The sequence below is a fragment of the Choloepus didactylus genome, chromosome 4 (assembly GCF_015220235.1).
Source record: "Choloepus didactylus isolate mChoDid1 chromosome 4, mChoDid1.pri, whole genome shotgun sequence".
Taxonomy (NCBI): domain Eukaryota; kingdom Metazoa; phylum Chordata; class Mammalia; order Pilosa; family Megalonychidae; genus Choloepus; species Choloepus didactylus.
The window spans coordinates 8,047,553-8,066,550 of NC_051310.1; the positions used below are offsets into that span (position 1 = coordinate 8,047,553).

Genomic DNA, 18,998 nt, shown 5'->3' on the forward strand with positions numbered 1-18,998 from the left:
GACAAGACACTTTAAAGTGAAAATATTTCGATTTGCTGAAGCTGCCAAAATGCAATATGACAGAAATGAGTTGGCTTTTTCAATAGGGTTTTATTAGTTTACAAATTTATGGTTCTAAGGCCATGAAAATGTCCAAATTAAGGCATCAAGAGGAAGATACCTTCTCTGAGGAGAGGCTGCTGGTGTCCAGGGTTCCTCTGTCACATGGGAAGGCACCTGGCGACATCTGCTGGTCTTTCTCTCCTGGTTCTGCTTTCAAAATGGCTCTCTCCAAATGTCCCTGGCTGTTTCCTTCCGAGCATCTGTGGGTCCTCTCTTAGCTTCTCAGGGGCAAACTCTGGATTTCCTCTCTCAGCTTCTCTGGGCTCTCTGAGTTTCATCCATCTTTTATCCTCTCATAAAGGACTCCAGCAAGGGGATTAAGACCCACCTTGAATGCACTGGGTCACATCTCCATGGAAACAACCTAATCAAAAGGTCCCACCCACAGTAAGTCTGCACCCACAGGGATGGATTGAAAGAACCTGGCATTTTCTGGGGTACATAACAACTCAAAACCAGCACAGATGATATGGCTCTGGATGAGCCAGACCAGAAAAGAGCATGATGGAAGGAATAAGCTTATCTTTAAAAAAAAAAAAGGTGTGTGTTTTCCTAGGGGTGCTGGTCAGCCAAAGCAGCATACAACAGGCAGCACTACCATGACCAGTGTAGGTAGTGCTCCTACCAGCCATGTCCAGAGAAGGTGGAGTCACAAGCCATGGACTTCCATGATTCCTGTTCCTTTAGCAGAGCAGAATCATCCCTGCTGTGGAGACAGATGCTTCAAGTCACCTTGACCTGATGCCACTAAACAGTCAACGCCTCTACTCTCCTTGTTCTGATTAAAGTTCATAAAGCAGTCCCCTGGTTAAGACTTGGCCCCCCACACCTAACTGCCCAAAAGGGTATATATATATTTTTTGTATTTTTTAAATTAAATTCACTTTTATTGAAATATATTCACATACCATACAATCATCCATTGTGTACAATCAGCTGTTCACAGTACCATCATATAATCATGCATTCATCACCCCGATCTATTTTTGAACATTTTCCTTACACCAGAAAGAAGCAGAATAGGTATAAAAATTAAAAATAAAAAAAAACACCCAAATCATCCCCCCCACCCCACCCTATTTTTCATTCAGTTTTTGTCCCCATTTTTCTACTCATCCATGCATACACTAGATAAAGGGGAGTGTGATCCACAAGGTTTTCACAATCACACTGTCACCCCTTGTAAGCTACATTGTTATACAATCATCTTCAAGAATCCAGACTGCTGGGTTGGAGTTTGGTAGTTTCAGGTATTTACTTCTAGCTATTCCAATACATTAAAACCTAAGAGGTGTTATCTATATAGTGCATAAGAATGTCCACCAGAGTGACCTCGTGACTCCATTTGGAATCTCTCAGCCACTGAAACCCAAAGGGGTAAATTTACCAGACTTGGAGAATTTTGGGTTTGGTGGCAGTTATACTTCTCATTATAAATGACTAAATTGGCATTCTGGTTTTGTACCTGGATAGGGTGGACCCCACCCCAGGAGATAGATCCGTCCTTGGTGTGTGGACAAAATGAGGTATGTGAACCTGCCCAGTTTACAGCAGGTCCTCAGGCCATGGCGGATTCACCAAGCTCCTGAGTGCCCACCCAGGACGCCAGCCTTACCTGTCAAGACTCAACTCCAGAGCTGCTTTTGCTGACACCTCCACTGCCTACCATTGTGGTCATTACCATCGTCCTGAAAGTGCTGCCCAACCAGAGAGGGTCCATTCATTTTCACTGCTCCAATGTCCCTGCTTATTTCCATCACAGCCTTGGTTTTCTTGTCTGTAAAATGGTAATAATAAAAATGATAACCAACTTAATGGATGGAATTATATCATCTTTAAGCATATGAACACTCTGCCAGTGGGAATTCTTTTCATTAGCATTGTTTTTTTATTAACTTGCCTTGCAAAATACTAGGTCTCTGTTTCACAACTCTTTAGACCATTTTGAAAGAAATTGCTTTCTTGATTTCTGTTATAAACAAACAGTAACTCAAAGATTATGCATGCTGCACAGCTTTAACATTCAAGCAAGTTTTGCAACAGAAGAAATGTTTTTTTAAATGGGTATATTTTGAAAAAATAGAATAAATTAACCTTGTGAAAAAGAAAAGTATAATTAAAGACCAAGTTCAGTACAGAAACTGTATTCATGAGGTAACAAGGGGCCCACTGGGCCAGGAATTCTTCTGTTTCTTGGTTCTCTTTATGAGGGTAGCACAAATAAGCACAAAACTGGTAGCTTGGACTGATTGAGTAGTCTGTTCTTTAGTCCTTTTGAGGTGTTCTCAAGCACATCTTTTGCCTGCTGTATAACCTATGCCCAGGTTAGTGCGCATAGTAGACACTTAATAGATTCTCACTATTAGAATGAATGAACATGAATAGTCATTATCTGGTTGGAGAGCAGACACTTTGGTGATAATGTGGCAGGGACTAAGATGGTGGGCAGTGGAGGAAGTAACCTGTGGGAGGGAGCCCTTGGACCTGGAAACCTTAAAAAAAGGCACATCTCTGAAACAAAAACTCTCTGTCTCCTTATAGGTTGTTCAGAGCTTGCTATGTATGTTCTTGATTCTCCTTTTTCAGCCCATCAAGATTTGTATTCTTGGTCCTCCTGCTGTGGGAAAATCCAGTATTGCTGAAGAATTGTGCAAGCACTACAAGCTGCATCACATTAAAATAAAGGATGTCATTTCTGAAGCCATTGCAAAACTGGTAACACTTCTGACTACTTTCCTTAGAATTTTAATTTCTTAAAAACTTGTTAGTCTTGTAATAGAGAAGCAACTAATTTTACATGTCAGTCTGCAAAGAGATTTGCTATCTTAATTGGATTTTGTTGTTGGCCCCGGTTATGAAAGCATGGAATCCCATAGGGCTTTCCTCGTGAAACGGAACCATCTTTCATGGGTTGTCCTTGAAATTTACTCTGTCTCTGCTGTTGCTCAAATTATATCTTGTGTTCTCTCTTTGACTGGAGCATTTTTAGGTTTTTTATTCTTGAAATACATTTCTCAGGGTATTATCAGTATGTTTGTTTTTTAAATACTTGTTATCCTTTTAGTATAAATGGTGGATAATAAGGTACATTTCTATAAATGATGATTAAAAACCTTGATCTCTATAAAATGTGATTTCTTCAGGTAAGTTTCAGTCTCATAGCTGGAAAAGTGTTGATCTTAATCAGTTCTGGCATTTGCATAGACATGTATTATTCTCCTAAAAGAGACTAAGACAAGCCTGGAGACCCTTTATGTGTCTTTGTAGACACAGACCTCCTGGAAACTCTTATGTGATGACTGTCGTTGGGTATATTCCTTAAATGGGTCCCCAACTCCTTTTTCCTGCACCCCTTACCAGGTGATCTGTAAGTAGCAAACCAATGTGGGCATCAGCCAATTTGAATATTCCTGTGGTATGCAGGAGTCAGTTATCACACCTAAGGAAATAGGGGAAGGAGAAGAAGAAGGTGAAGAGGAGGAAGAGGAGGAGAATGTGGAAGACGCGCAGGAGCTCCTGGATGGCGTCAAGGAAAGCATGGAGCAGAACGCAGGTAATGCGTGCGCAGCAGGGGGCCGTGCTTGTCTTGTTAACAGTGGCCTTTTTTTCTGGCTATAAAAGGACTGCCTGTGACCATTAGAATCATTAGAGTTACACTGCTTTCAAAACAGAGGGTGGACAGAACCATATCCGACACTTTTTATTGCATTGGAAAAATGACAGAAATCTTCTGGAATGGTTGGGATATGTAGCTGGAAACATACTTGGGGATATACACACTCAAGATATCTCATGGCAGAGATTTCAAATAGAGATGAGAGGTCGTTTTGGAGGTTATTCTTATGTGCTATATAGATATCCCTTTGTGGTTTTTAGTGTATTGGAATAGCTAGAAGGAAACACCTGAAATGAACTATAATCCAGTAGCCTTGATCCTTGAAGATGATTGTGTAACTAGATAGTTTATACAGTGTAACTGTGTAATTACGGAAACCTTGCAACTGACACTCCCTTTATCAAGTGTATGCACAGATGAGTAAGAAAACAAAGACAAAAATAAATAAATAAATAATGGGGGGGGGATAAGGAATATGGGATGTTTTGGGTGTTCTTTTTTTATTTTTATTTTTATTCTTATTTTTATTTTTTTTGGAGTAATGAAAATGTTCAAAAATTGTGGTGACTAATGTACAACTATATGATGAAACTGTGGACCACTGATATACACTTTGGATGAGTGTCTGGTATGTGAATATATATCAATAAAATGCATTAAAAAAAGAAAAAAAAATTACACAGAAAGTATAATGATAACAAAAAAATCTCATGCATACTTCTACCCACCAAAGAAAATCATTGTTAGTATTTTGATGACTATCTGGTTTTTGGACTAGAAAGACTTTCTAAAGTTAAAAAAAAGGTGAAATTTGCATTCATAAATATTTTATTAGCATCAAAAAATCATTAATTAAAAAGCAAAGGACAAACCAGGAAAGAAATATTAACCACCAATATAACAAAGAGTTAATATCCTCACTATATAAAATCCTCAGGCAAATTGAGAAAATCATTAATACTTAGTAGAAGAATGGATGAATAACCTGGACCAATAATTCATGGAGGAAGAAGTACAAATAAATGCAAAAATATTCTCACTCACTTGGTAATTGAAACCAGTTTGTTGAACGAACTAATCACAGTAAGGTGTCACTTTAAACTCAAACTCTGGATTATATTTTTCCCCATCCTTGGATGAAATTTCAGGCTGGTCCCATTGAAACTCTTAGATAATAAATGAGTGGCTCCTTTGTTTATTCATGCTTTAAGAAGTCTATTCCAATCAAATAATTACTTACTACATTTAGAACTGAGATGTCTTTAAGTGAGCTTGCTACCCAGCAAGGAAGCACAGTCAGTAGAATTTATCAGAAAAATGAAAACATTTCATTTTTATATTAAGCCAGTCAAGATCCTTCATCAAACTGGCCACAGTGGTATCATCGTCCAGTCCAATATATAACCAATAGTTTGGACTCTTCTCCAAGAGAGCTTTTCCCCCTTGCCATCCTCTCAAGCAGGTTTGGCTTCCCTTCTCTTCCTTCCAGCTCCTATCTTGCTGGTGGCTGTTTCTGACCCTCCAGGGTTGGGCTGAGGGCAAGTGGGAATTAGGGGAGGAGGACAGAGACATATGTCAATGACTCCATTGAAAGCTGGTGTTGGGTGACAGATGGCACACCAGTGGTCTCTTCCTCATGCTGTGCTTCGGTGGGTCTTTCACAGATTTGTCCTCTGAGGACCTCCTGTTTTAGCTTCCTGGAGTGCTCAAAGCAGGTACCATGAAAAGGGGGCTTACACAGTGGGAATTTATTAGCTTACAGTTTGAGGCTGAGAGAATGTCCAAATCAAGGCATCATCGGGCCAATGCTTTCTTCTCAAAGACCAGCTACCGGTGATCCTTGGCTCTTCTGCCACCTGTCAAGGCATGGTGGTATCTACTGGGCCCTCCATTCTCTTTCAGGTTTTGTTGTTTTCAGCTTCTTGCTTCCATAGCTTTCTTTCTTTGTCTGAATTTCATTGTCTTATAAAGGACTCCGGTAAGAGTATGAAGACCCATTCTGATTGAGGTGGTCACATCTTAACTGAAGCAGCTCATCAATAGGCCCTACTTCTAGTAGGTCCACACCCATAGGAATGGGTTAACTTTAAGAACTTGTTTTTCTGGTGTACATATGGTTTCAAACCACCACAGCCTCCCAACTGCAGTTTCATCAAGGCAAAGCTTTTGTCTGCCCTCTCCATCTCTGATCATCTCACATTCCACCCTTTTGCCCCTCCAGATGGTCCACTTCCTGGCTGCTCATCTCCACATTGGTTGGGGGCATGGTTTTCCATTCCTATGTGCATCCCCTACAAGGTGTCAGCATCAGCTGTGTTCTGCTTGGGGATGTCCAGGTGTCCAGGGCTTTTTGATAGTGACTGGCTTGAGGAGGGTCCACTTTGGTCCCTGGTCCTCACTACTTAAGTTTGCTTCTCCCCACCCCTCTTCAAGGATGGAGGTCTCTCCATGCCTTTCTCTAAGTCCAGGGCACCCTCCCCTCAACATCCTCCTTCCCCAAACCAGTCCAATCTAGTCTTTGGGGGTGAAGAAAATGGTTCTGTTTGCAAATGCCTGAGTCTCTGCTTAACCCGGCTGATTCCTGAGTCTTTGTGCTGTGGCGTAGGCCTGGGCCAGGTGGAATGGAATTTGGGATCCCAGAGGGAAAGGGTCATAACACAGAAAACACTGATTAATACTTTGAGAAATAACTGCCTCTGCTGGGCCCTGGAGGGATTTAGGAATTACTATTCTGGTTTTAGAATATTATGACAGAGTCCTGGCTCCGAGATAAGACACTGCTTCATGGGGACACCTGTGGAAGGCACTCTGGCAAGGTCACACTGAGGGGTGGGGGGCTGGGGGTCCCTAGGAACCCACAGGTGTACGTGGAGCTGGGTACACACACCTGGGTGTGAGCTGTAAGGCCAGGACCCGTGCTGCCCCCTGGAGGAGAGGCGGGACCGTCTAGGATTCAGGCTGACGGGACTAGACAAACCCTCAGCACCCTTTAAAGCCATACAGTCTCGACAGAGCCGTACATAACCGATCTTTGCAAGGAGCCAAAAATCTTATCCACGGGGTTAGCGTGACAGGAGAGCGTGAGGCGCCACCTGAGCTCTTCTCGTGCCCAGGGAGGTGATCAAGGAGAAGAGAATAACAGAGGCCTCGGTGCTGAGCTGAGAACAGCCCGTGAATTCTCCAACTCAAGACGGGCCTGGCAGGAGGCTCTGTTCTTCCCCCAGGAACAAGGCAGGGCAACTGGTTTGGCAGCTCCTGTCAGGAGAGACATAAGTGGGGGACTGGGGGAGAGCAGAGGAAGTTGTCTTTGGGGGGAAGTTGATAAAAGAAAAACTCTCCATGCACTTTAGGATCTCACAGCTTTATTGAGCAAGCCGTGAATCGGATGGCATCGCATTCAGAAAGCAGAAAGGAGCCTCACCCAGGGGGTGGAAGGAGAAGCTCATGGAGAGCGAACGCAGAGGCGAGTGAGGAAATGTTCTGATTGGCGGACGCTAAGTTTCCATTTTACTTTGGGGGGAGTCTTACAAAGTGGGGAGCAGGTGGTTTCTAGGGATGAGGAAGTGAGCTGTCAATAACTGATCAGCTGTATTTAAATTTGGCTTTCTGGACAAGTTGAGCATTTACAGGAAATAGGAACCAGCTTAGGTTTTTGGTGTTGCTGACTGTGGGCTTAGCATGGGGTCTCCATGTTGGGCCCACTAGGTTTTATATATCAAAGGTGAAGTCCTTGGAGCAGCAGCCGACCCCTCCCACCCACTCCCTCTCTTCCTACAAGATTGGCATAGTCCATGCAATCCTCTCTAACCTTGAGAAGGTATTTTTTTCTTCCTCAAATTTGTCCCCCGAAGCCTTCTAATCCATATTTATCTGAAACTAGAACATGGACCTTTATTATGTTTGAGCAAAACCAGACCTTCGGACCCACTGCACAAGCTACACAGAAGTCCCAGAGCCTGAGGACACAGGGTAGCTCCCTTTTCCCTCATGTGACCCAATATGATTCCAATGACCCCAGCAAGACAGGTTGTACAATCCCGCAGTGAGCAGATCCCTGTCCTGTGTCATAATTCCACCTGATCGGCCCCTGTGAGAGCAACCAGAATAAGAACATCTCTGTAAAACTGTAGAAGGCACTAATTATAGGGTCTTTTTGCTTACTTTATGTATTTCAAAAGCATTGTGGCATTATTCAGTCTACATGGTGGGATTCCGGGTAATCACTGGACTAGTCTTTCAACTTTAAAAGGCTGACAATTAAAAGCTGGGGAGAAATTCTGTAAATGTGTCAGTTTCAGTGTGCATATACCATGCGAGAATTCTTTCTAAATCCTGGTTTGCGGCTATCCATTTGTAAACTGTGTTTTAATAGTTATCAACATAGGTTAATATTAGCACTTTAAATATTATTGGTATAAAAGATAGACTTAAAATTAATGCTATTTAGATCTTTAAAAAAACAAACAAACAAAAACAGCAGTATGAGCATTTTAAAAGCCATCCTGGAGGGCTGTGCTCATTTGTTTTAAAGCAGAAGTGGCAGTCGCCTCAGCACTGGCCTAAGGTCTGTGGGTATATTTCTAGGAAGTCACAGTACTCTAGAAAAAGTCACATGGGTTTGGTGCTTTGAGTACTGGGTAATACCTCTACAGCGTTCTGTAACTATCATAAAGTTGCTTGCTGCCCCTTCTTGCTTGCTTACTGGATACTCTCACCCTGAGTGAAACAGAAACAAATGGCAAAACTCAGAGCCTGAACTATACCAAGGGATGCCTTGCAGGGGACCACAGCTAGATTTTTGAGTACACACCTTTCCTTTACAATGAAGGCTTTGAAAGAGGAAAATAGACTGCTTAAATAAAACTAGTCTTTGAATATTAGTGAATCCCTTGACATGTTTTTATTTGGCTTTATTTCTTTGCACTGCTGTGAACCTTACTGGGAAGTAATGCAAAATCATTCTCAGAAATTCTATTACAGTAAATAACACCTTGGATTAGTTTTTGTTTTTGCCATAATATTTTCATTTCTGAAAGACTTAATTCTTTTCTAATGATTTATGTGACAAAGAAAGGCTGTAGAAAGGAGAGGTGTTTTAATTAGATCATTTTGTTGTCATTCACAGGGTAATAAAAAAGGGACTTATGGCCAAAAACTGTTTTACATTATTGACCCACTGATAAAGAAACTAAAAAAACACTACAACCTTGGAAATGACTTCAGAGATCACTTTCTCTAACCTGCCAAATGTTCCAACCCAGCTCCTGAAAGGCTTGGATCGGCACAGCCCTAAGACCAAAGAACATGCCAGGGACAGATTGAGACATGGGTTTACTAGGACTTACTGACAGGAGAGAGTTCTTCCTGGCAGTGGCTGGCTGGAAAATAGAATTAGAGTTCCTCACAGATGGGGCGTGCCAAGGGAGAGTTTGGGACAAAGACATTCCATAGGGTGTGAGAACAGAGTTTCAGCAGAGCCTGGTGACACAGGGGTCTGGAGGTTTCTTATCAACAGTGATCAGGGGAGGGGAGTTTCAAGGCTTTCTTTACGATACCATCTGTACATACTTTCTTCCTTGAGGAGGTCTGCTGTCCTTCAACTTCTGTCCCAGTCATGCAGGCTGCTACATGCTGTGGGGCTTCTTTCCCCATTAGGGAGGGGGAGCCCAGGCCCTGGGTCCCCACACCAAGCTTATCTCACTATATTGTCTACATTAAACAATATCAGGACAGGTCTGTGCCTTAAAAATGACGACTGTTCCATAATTACAATGGAACGATAACTGAATATTATGGTGGAGCTGCATCAAGTTGTCATTTAACCACTGTGCCAATTTTAGAAGGAACTCCTCCCTCCTCTATATCCCCAAGCAATTCCAGGAACCCAGTGCTTGGGGCTTGAGAGGGAACTGTGGGTGGGAGGTGGGGTGGGGGCTGTAGGGAATATGCCAACTGGAACAGGTAGGAGGGTGCATGGGCAGCCAAGTTTGCTTCTGCAGCTTTAAAGAGAACAGTGCTTTTGAGGGTGAGAAAAGCTTTAAGAACTTTAAAATCCCTGATATTTACCAACACATTCACTACTTTGGAATTTTGTGTTTACAAGTATCTTTTAATTTTTATTTTATTTGCAAATAAAATTTGCAATAAATTTGCAGAAAATATTTATTGAGCATCTACCATTAACAAATCGTGTGCTAGCAACCTACATGAATATTATCTCAATTCTCACAATGCAAGCATTAATTATGATGTATTAAGGTGGTAGAGGTGTAATATCAAAACAGAATTGAGGAAACCCTGCGTTCAAGGAGGAACACTCTGAATTTCTCCATTTTCTCTTCATTCACTTTAACCCAAAAGTTATGATAACAGAAGAGTTTGAAAGTACAGACATCAGCATTTGCTTCTGTTCTTTCTTGTAGTCAAGCTCCTCCTTTATTGTGCATTAGAATTAACATGATGTGTTCAAAATACAAAAACATTTTTTAAGGACAAAATTAAGGGATTTTCAATAGTAAATTTAATTACCCAACAATGTTCAAAATGACTTTAGAACATAACCTCCATGTAGAATGTGATTCCACAGTGATTTTTTTTTTCTCTTTTTTAGGCAGACTAGAAGATCAATATATAAATAGATTTATGAAAGAAAAGCTAAAATCCATGCCTTGCAGGAATCAAGGTTACATTTTGGATGGATACCCAAAGACCTATGATCAAGCAAAAGACCTGTTCAGTCGTAAGTTTGAATGTTCTTTTTATATTGAGCATTTATATTCAGATAAGTTGCACCTTTGGTTTCAAAGAAGTAGTCATTCAATTAAACAAACAAAAAAAAATCAGAGAGGCTATTCCTAAAAGTATTTTTCTAAAAGTCTCCTACTTATGGTTATGACCTATTTCTGTTAGTGACTGCTGGTTAAAATAGTTGAATTTTTTTCTGAGATCTCTAGTAATAATGCTAACAAACATGACAATGTATATTTTGTTTTTCTTGTGTTAGAAGAAGAAGATGAGGAAGAAGAAGAAGTCAGGGGCAAAATGTTTCCCTTTGATAAACTAATCATACCTGGTAAGTTTAAAACATTTCTCTGAGATCACATTTAAAGGAATGCCATCAATATCTATTTTGTGCCAAAACAGTCATTTTTTTGTGTTTAACAAAGGAGATTTTTCTTTTTTCAGGAAAAATAAAAAGATACATGTAAACACAAACTAGTGTTTCCAAACTAGTGAACATGTTGAGGGTAAACATCAGGGATTTTAAAGTTCTTAAATGTATAAAACTCCATTTGCAAACACTCTTTGCGGCAGCTCTCTCATATAACAAAGCAGACAGTAGCAAATTTGTTAATACTTAGGCATCTGAGTCAGGTGATGAGACCATCTAGGACGGGCTTACCACGGCTCCTTCCCTGCCCTGTTAAGGGTGCTAAGGGTACCAACTTCTCCAGAACACATTCAGAATCCCGATTGGAGATTGGGCGGGTACTATTAACACCTAACACCGTAGCAGTTTCAATTCATCATGTATTTACACGAGGTTTTGCAACATATTCTTGAAAGTAAAGCATAAACAACTTGTTCTGCACAATAGGATTTGCCAAGAACCTAACAGGCGTTTCTTATGACCTTGCCATGAACTTTAAAAAATTATTTTGTTGTTGTTGTTGTTGATGCTGTTTTTTTAATGCGTTTGCATGAGGGTTGATCGTGGGGAATAATTTTGCATCCTATGGTAAACACAGGAAAGACAATTTTCAGCACAAGAGCAAGGTTGTAACTAGGAAGTGCTTGCTCACTGTGCAGAAGTCCCCAAGGGAATCAGTTTGTGGCTGTAATTATCCCCTCCTCTTGGTCAAGCACAGCTTGTGCAGAAGCTTCTGGAAGCACTGAGACCACCAGCTAAGAGTCCTCCTCGGAGACGGATAGTTACGTCAGTTTGCGGGCTCTGAAACCTGTGGTAGACACACGAACTGCCAAAGGGATGGTTGCCTCAAAGTTCCCATTCATTTAGGTATTCAGCTTCAGAAAAAGGTCAGAATATAAAGGCGAGTACTCCAGCTAACCAGACACTGTCCATCATTTCTGGGCAAAGCTCATTCATTGCAAAACCCACGGTTTGCTGAAGCAGTCAGATAACGTTCACCAGATAAAAAGGATATGATCTCATTGAACCTTTCCACAACCCTGTGAGCCAGGAATTACACCCATGTTTGCCTGATCCAGAAGCGAAAGCCCAGGGACTTACCCAGGTCTGCTTTGCTGCCAAGTGGCAGGCTTACCTTCAAACACTTCTCACCCCCCTGACTCCACAAGACAGAGTCAGAGAAACCATCCACAAGAGAAGGAAGTGGGGACTCAGAGGTAAAAGGATGAGTGGTCCTTGATCACGGTCCACTGGGCTGCCCTCTCTTTCTTGGACACAGTTCAAACATGTCTAAGATGTAATGTGTTTGGCATATTTAGTCTATTCTAGTAAATGACTCTTTTTCCAGAAATTGTCTTTATTTTTCTCTCTTCCTGAAAGAACTCAGAGCATCCACGTTTGATTCTGAGTGAGAAACTGTCAAATCTATGGTGATCCAATCCTATGTGGTATTGTCTCTCATTAAGAAATCATCGTATTGAATTTGGGAGGGACTTCCAGGGAAGATGGTGAAGTAGGGAACGCCAGGACTCAGTCCTTCCACAAAAACAGCCTTGAAACAGGAAGGAACTGTCTAAAACAACTATTCTGTGGCTCTGGAGGCCTGAAGAACAGTGCATAGCATCCAAGGAAGAGCAGGAGGGAGAGGCTGATAAACCATGGGAAAGAACAATGAGTTGCTTTCTCCACACAGTGGCTGCCTCAGAATCCAGTCCTTGGCTGGCTGCTGCTGTCAGAAAGGGACATGAAAATCCTCTTCCCTAAGAACAGGGGTGGGGTGAGGGGGCATGGCAGATCACTGATTACAGCTTTATATTAGTGGATTCGGATCCATGGGTACCAGCTTTCAACCCACCCTGGACAAATATGGTGGCAGCCATTGTTTCCATGGGGATTTGGGGAGTTGTCAAAGAGGCTTTGGGTGCCCTTCCTGATCCCCTCCCCAGGGCATTTTGGAGCCGGTCTGTGCCCCCTAAATGGATCCTTGACCCTGTTTTGGCTTGGAAATACTGAGTTGGGAAAATCCTCCTAGGGTGACCCTCCTCCCAGAATTTGCCCTCCAGGCAAAAGCAACTAGAGACAAGGAAAGGAGTGTAGAAAGCTGTAGAGGCAAAACAGAAACAAAACAGAACAAATCAAGATTCCTGGAGAAGAAACAAAGAAAAGGAAACTTTCTCCTGGAAGTAAAACAATTGCATAAAGAGTGCAATCTTAAAAATTTTACCACATATCCACAACTTCTCTAATAAAAAAAGAGAAGAAATCATGGTATTTTACCACTGCTGTTAGCCTATATCCAGTTTGATTCTTTTTGGATCTTTCTAGTTAAAGGAAACAAATTTATAGTTGTGCTACTTGATGAATATGGAAAAATTAATTAAAACGGATTTTCACATGACTCCGGACAGCCAAATACAATGACCTCCTTGTTTGTGCAATCTTATCAGGCAGAAATCTGTTACTTGCTATCCATGGTTAGCCAGTACAGGGACAGTAGATGTCCTGAATCATTATCCCAAGATGTTGCAAGATCCTGATGTTCTCTCTGAATCATAAAAGAGAAAGGACTTTAAAAAAAAAATACATCATTCTAGTGGGAAGTGTATTTCATCATATTAAAAGTTCTTTGAAAATTGAAAGCCTAAGTATGTCACTCACTGCAATATTTGATTAACTGGACTCCTCCATTTCTCAGTCACTCTTGGAAAACATATGGTACCGTATTTTAAAATGTCTAGATTATTAACAGAGCTATTAAGTTTTTCTCTAGATGTCTGATGCCATGGAGCTGAAGTAGATTCAATTTCCAGGGAATGTCTTGACGTAATTTAGAATTTGCAGTTTGGGCATCTCCCTTCCTTTTCAAAATGTAGCTGCTCCTGAAAATCAAATGGCTGAAGATGAGCAAAACAAAACAGGTCAGAAAAGTAACAGCATCAGATGATGATTAGGAATGTGTAGGATCTTAGTTCACAAGTTCAGTCCTCGGCTGTTGTTAGCCTGTGCCCTGCCTGGTACCCTTACATCCATCCCCTGCTCAGGGAAGCCTATCGGAGTGCCAGTGAGTGAGAATGGCATTCTGTGGGGAACCAAATTTGTTTTATAATAAATATGAAATCATTCCCAAGCTTTGGCAGGTTCTTATTTATGGTATACTTCACCGCCAATCTCAGCACTCTGATTCCATTGTTGAGAATGTCTTGAAAATACTCTCATTGACAAGTTTATTTCATGGATCAGCACTTTTCATCCTTCATTCCCTCAATAAATATCCACTGAACCTGTACCAGAAGCTAAAGAGCTGCTTTCATGGTTTAAAAGAAAATAGCAAATGGGGTAAAATGATCACTCTCATTACTGTGGGTCAGACATTTGATGGGCTCTGACCACACAGTACGTATACAGAGGTTTCCTAGCCAATGGCACTGAGTGAGGAAAGAGCTGGATTCATGGAAGTTTAAAACCCAAGGGGAGTCCCGGTTTTCATTAATTTGGCAAACGAGACACCAGTTCACACAAGGCCATGGGTCTCTTCGGGAACCTGCGATACTGGGCTACGAGAGGCAAGCTGAGGGGGACTGGCTGGGAATATGATGATGTCACAGGGTTAGGAGAGATTTGCCATTTATATTTCCTTCTTCTTTTATTAAAAGGAAGGAAGGGGGAAGGGAAGGAGGGGAAGGAAGGAGGGAGAAAGGGACAAAAAAGAGGATAATCACACAGAATATCAATTGGATAGCTTCATGGGGTGGTCTCTAGAAACTCTGGTGCTTTACCTGTATTTATTCCCCAAGAGAAGGTCAATTTGACAGGCCCTCTGGGGCAACATGGGGTCCCGGCAGATAACCAGTGGCAGTGGTTAGCAGGAGCCCCCTCACCAGCACCTTGCTAACTAGCCCCGCTGTCAGTGTGTCGATTCAGGAACTTCTCCTCTCTCCAGAGTTCGTTTGTTCACTCGACGCCTCGGATGAGTTTTTGAAGGAGCGGGTGATGAATCTTCCCGAGAGCAGCGTGGCGGGGACCCACTACAGCCAGGACCGGTTCCTCCGGGCTCTGAGCAACTTCCGGGACATTAACACTGACGACGAGACCGTCCTCAACTATTTCGATGAACTTGAAATCCACCCAATACATATTGGTATGAAAGTCACCCAAGAATAATTTGAATGTTAAGAGCCACTGCTGGGTGTCAGGGGCCCCTTCCCTCTGGCAAACCCCAGAGCTTATCTTAGTGGGATTGTAGGGCCAGAGGAGTGCTGGTCCTCTGGCCCTACAATCCCAGTAAGAAAACATACGGATATGTTATGAAGTCGATTGCCAAATTGGCATATTATTTTAAATTAAAGTAAGGCACTTCAAAGAAATTTGTGTTGGCTGCAGGCTGCCTTGGGCTATCCCTTCCACCCCTTATCCGCTTCCATTTAAGCATTCCTGGCTCTTTCCCCAGCCTCTCCTGGCTTTCAGACTGGCCAGCTCACCCCTGCAACTACCCAGGAAAGCAAACCTCTCCTTGACAGATTCCTCCTTCCTTCCTGTGAACACAGCTCAGAGCTTAACACAAAGGAAGCACTCAATAAATAGGATCTCTCGTCAAACTCACCAGCGTCATTGTTGCTTCTGCCCCCAAATCTCAGCTGCTGTAGATCTTTCCAGTCCCTTTGGCTGGGTGAATCCCTGAACATCCTCCCTGGCTTGCTGGACCTTGAGCTGCTTCCTCCTCTGGGTTTGGAGAGAAACCACCAGTCCCCTGCCCTGTGGGAGTTCACTTGTCAGGCCAGTCCCCTGAGCCACCCAAGGCCTCTCTCTACCCAGATAGGACTGGATTCAGACCTGACGTGTTTGGAGGCCTAGAGTTGAGGGGATAATGTCAGCAGGAGGCGGGGGAGCTGATTCCACTTCCACTTTTGCTAACTGTGTGGCCTTGCCTCCATTTTCTCACTGCAAAATAAGAGAATAATACATGACTTGTAGAATTGTTATAAATGGCAGAGAAAACACATATATATAAAGTGCCTGGCCTACTGAAGGAGTTCAACGAGTGGTTATTAATGTTGCTACTACTACCAACACAAAGGCATAAAATGATGTGCTATTAAGAAATATGAAAGAGCACAATTCATAAACCTGCAAATCCTTCATCTCTATTTTGCACCCTAGGCAGTGACTGGGTTTTGCCCCATCTGGCGTGCTTACACACACTGGACATATGTTTTATGTGTCAACATTAAGGATTCTGTGCCTACTGATGCAGAAATCGGTTTGCACTATATAATTATAGAACTAGGAAAGAATGGGGAACCAGTTCCAGAAAAATATTGTGATTGTTATTTTTCAGTACAGCCCAACCAGTTATCTATAGGAAGATCAGGAGAGCCCATGTGAGAAACATGGAGAAAGACAAGATTGCCTGGGGAACGAATGAGCAAGCAGCACGTGCTGGTTGCATTGTGTGTGCAGCCCAGCCTGGATGGATCTGGAAGGGGACCCTGGGGAGGTGCTGGGAACCGTATTCTCTCTCTGTGTCTCTGGACTCCCCTCTCTCTCCCTGGGCCACTGTTCTCCCTCTCATCTCTGGTCCATGGAGTGAACTAAGGCCACCTACAGCCCTGGAGTTTACCTGTTACACTGCGTGCCAAGTCAAGAGCTGGACTTGACTTACTCTCAGTCCTCATTCGGCATCCCTGCTAGGACAACTGTGATGGTCCCGGGGGGGGGGAGAGGTCCACCCTGGTCCCTTCAGCAGTTCCCTGCCCCAGCGTCAGGGTGGAGGTAGAGCTGGTGGGAATGTTGTTCCCTCTCAGTAAGTTCTCCAAGGGTTCAAATGTTTTAAGTCATTTAGTGACATTATCATTGTAATTACTCTATTAGAGGAAGCAAAGAGAAATCCATTTAAATATCTGAGATCAAGCAATGAAAAAGTGGCATAAATGACATTTTTGCTTCTTTTTTGTGGTCCTGCTTCCCCACACCAACAAATTGCAAAGGCCTTGCTCCACCCCTCTTCCAATGTTTATCACCCAGCCTCCAGTTTAGGTGAAGGTCACACACTACAAATATGGGGAGGGGGCCGTGGGGACGGTGGATGGGGCTGGAGGGAGCAGCTACCCACAGGAAAGTCCGGAGGGCATCAGAACCAAAATGTGTTCACTGCTCCTCTTTCTCTAGACACCTTCTAAGCATACACAAGGGAATGTCATTGAGTTTACTACCTTAGGGATTAACTGACTAACTGAAATAAAATTTTTATGAATGGAAAAGAATCCCAGAATAATTTGTTCTCAGAAACTGAAAGCAGGAGAAACTTGATAGAAGTGTCCCCAACAAGTGCAGAAAACTCTGACAGAAGTGTGTAAGTCTGGGCTTGAATACTTCTGTTGCTAGTGTTGAATTCCGAGGCTCCTGACTGCACTGTGAGAAGGAATTCAAGGGCACAGCACAGATGGAGCAGGGAGGTAGAAAGTTTATTAAGTACGCACGCAAGAGCAACATGTGGGCACTCTTGCAACGCGAAGGCGAGAGGCCTGCGACACTGTGGGAAGGGATTGTTGCTTTTAGAGTTTTTTGTTCCTTCTGTAATTTTTATTAACTATTTTGCTACCCTCCCCTTCTTCCTCCTGTTGATGCCTGATCATAGATAACTCACTCAGGTGGGGTCCGTTGGCCCCTCGCGCTTTTTACTGCTGTTCTTCTCAGACGTCTTCTCCTTGACGCCTGATCACTTCTTAGAATTCACCCTTTGCTCATCAGCCAGCCACTGCCCTAATTCGAACCCTGCCTCACTTCCAGGGATGGAGAACTCACGACTTTTAAGGCAGTCCATTCCCCTATCCGGCCACGTGCCCGGTTTTGACTGTTAGAACTTTTCTTCCTCACAGGCTCCAGCCCAAATCTCCCTACCTTTAGCTCCCAGACATTGGTCTGATGTCTGCCAGTGAGGAAAGAAATTCTGAATGGTCTTGCCCCCTAGAAAAGGAACCCTCTGTGTGGTCGTTAACATAAATATCAAGTTGATCGCAATAAACGTAAGGAATTTTCCCAACTTCAGGCAGGCCTAGAATGTGAACACGTGTCGATCTCTCTCTTGGTATTTTTAAAGATGTAGGAAGACTTGAAGATGCTCAGAACAGACTTGCCATCAAACAGCTAATCAAGGAGATTGGGGAGCCCCGGAATTATGGTTTAACAGACGAAGAAAAGGCAGAGGAGGAGCGCCGCGCCGCGGAGGAGCGCCTGGCCAGGGAGGCCGCCCGGGAGGCAGAGCAGGAGCACAGCGAGGCCATGGAGACGGCGGCGAGGATCGCACGCTGGGAGGAGTGGGTGAGTGTGTGCGAGCGTGGGGGGGCCCGTCACAGTGTGCGTGTGTGCGTGTGTGGAATGTGTGTATGTAATGTGTGCAATGTGGCTATGTGTATGTGAGTGTGTGTCTGTGTCAGTGTGCGAGTGTATCTACGAGTGTGTCCATGTCAGCAGGTGTCATGTGTGACAGTGTGTGACTGAGTGTGTTCATGTGTAAGTTGTGTGAGTGTGTGTTTATGTGAATGTGTGTGACGTGGGGGATTGGGCCACAGAGCCAGTTAGGCCAGTTCCAATTCCCATACTGCTATAGAGAAAAGTCACAAAAATACCCAAACAAAAATGTGGGTTTTTGGGATAATATCTACCATTTTTTAAATGATGCCCATGCTCTTTTTACTCTGTATTAATAATAAAGATAACAATAACTAGCAACCCTGTAATTGTGTAACATTTTATTGCATGTCAACCTTGTGAGTGTGAAAGACAAATAGGAGTTCAGCTTGCAGACTGGAGCATTTTATTTGGGACACTAAATTTTTCTGCAGCATAGGAAACAAAATGGAAGTAGCTTCGGGGTTCTAGGGATGGCAAGTGATTTTTACAGACATAGAAAAGAAATTAGCTTGACTCCTACTGATTGGACCAGGGTTTGTCCATCTTATAGGGGCAGGTGGACAGGTGAGCTTTATTTTGAATTGGGCCAAAGCTTGATTGGCTGTCTGGGTCAGCTACCTTGGTGGGGATTGCAAATTTCAAAAGATGAAGAAGAAACTACAGAGGCCATGGGGTTTGGAGGAGGGCTCTGAGTGGGCCCAGGGCTTTCTCTATACAATT

At 43.0% G+C, this 18,998-nt stretch overlaps 1 protein-coding gene across 2 annotated transcripts in view; it reads left to right on the top strand.

Moving 5' to 3' along the window:
* AK7 (adenylate kinase 7) overlaps nt 1-18,998 on the top strand; it is an 89,563-nt gene that overhangs the window by 66,044 nt on the left and 4,521 nt on the right. For both annotated transcript variants that reach the window (XM_037831914.1, XM_037831915.1), the window contains 6 exons: nt 2,689-2,817; nt 3,526-3,655; nt 10,329-10,457; nt 10,722-10,790; nt 14,809-15,006; nt 17,965-18,185. In XM_037831914.1, the coding sequence (XP_037687842.1) occupies nt 2,689-2,817; nt 3,526-3,655; nt 10,329-10,457; nt 10,722-10,790; nt 14,809-15,006; nt 17,965-18,185 (876 nt within the window). The remainder of the gene's footprint in view (nt 1-2,688; nt 2,818-3,525; nt 3,656-10,328; nt 10,458-10,721; nt 10,791-14,808; nt 15,007-17,964; nt 18,186-18,998) is intronic.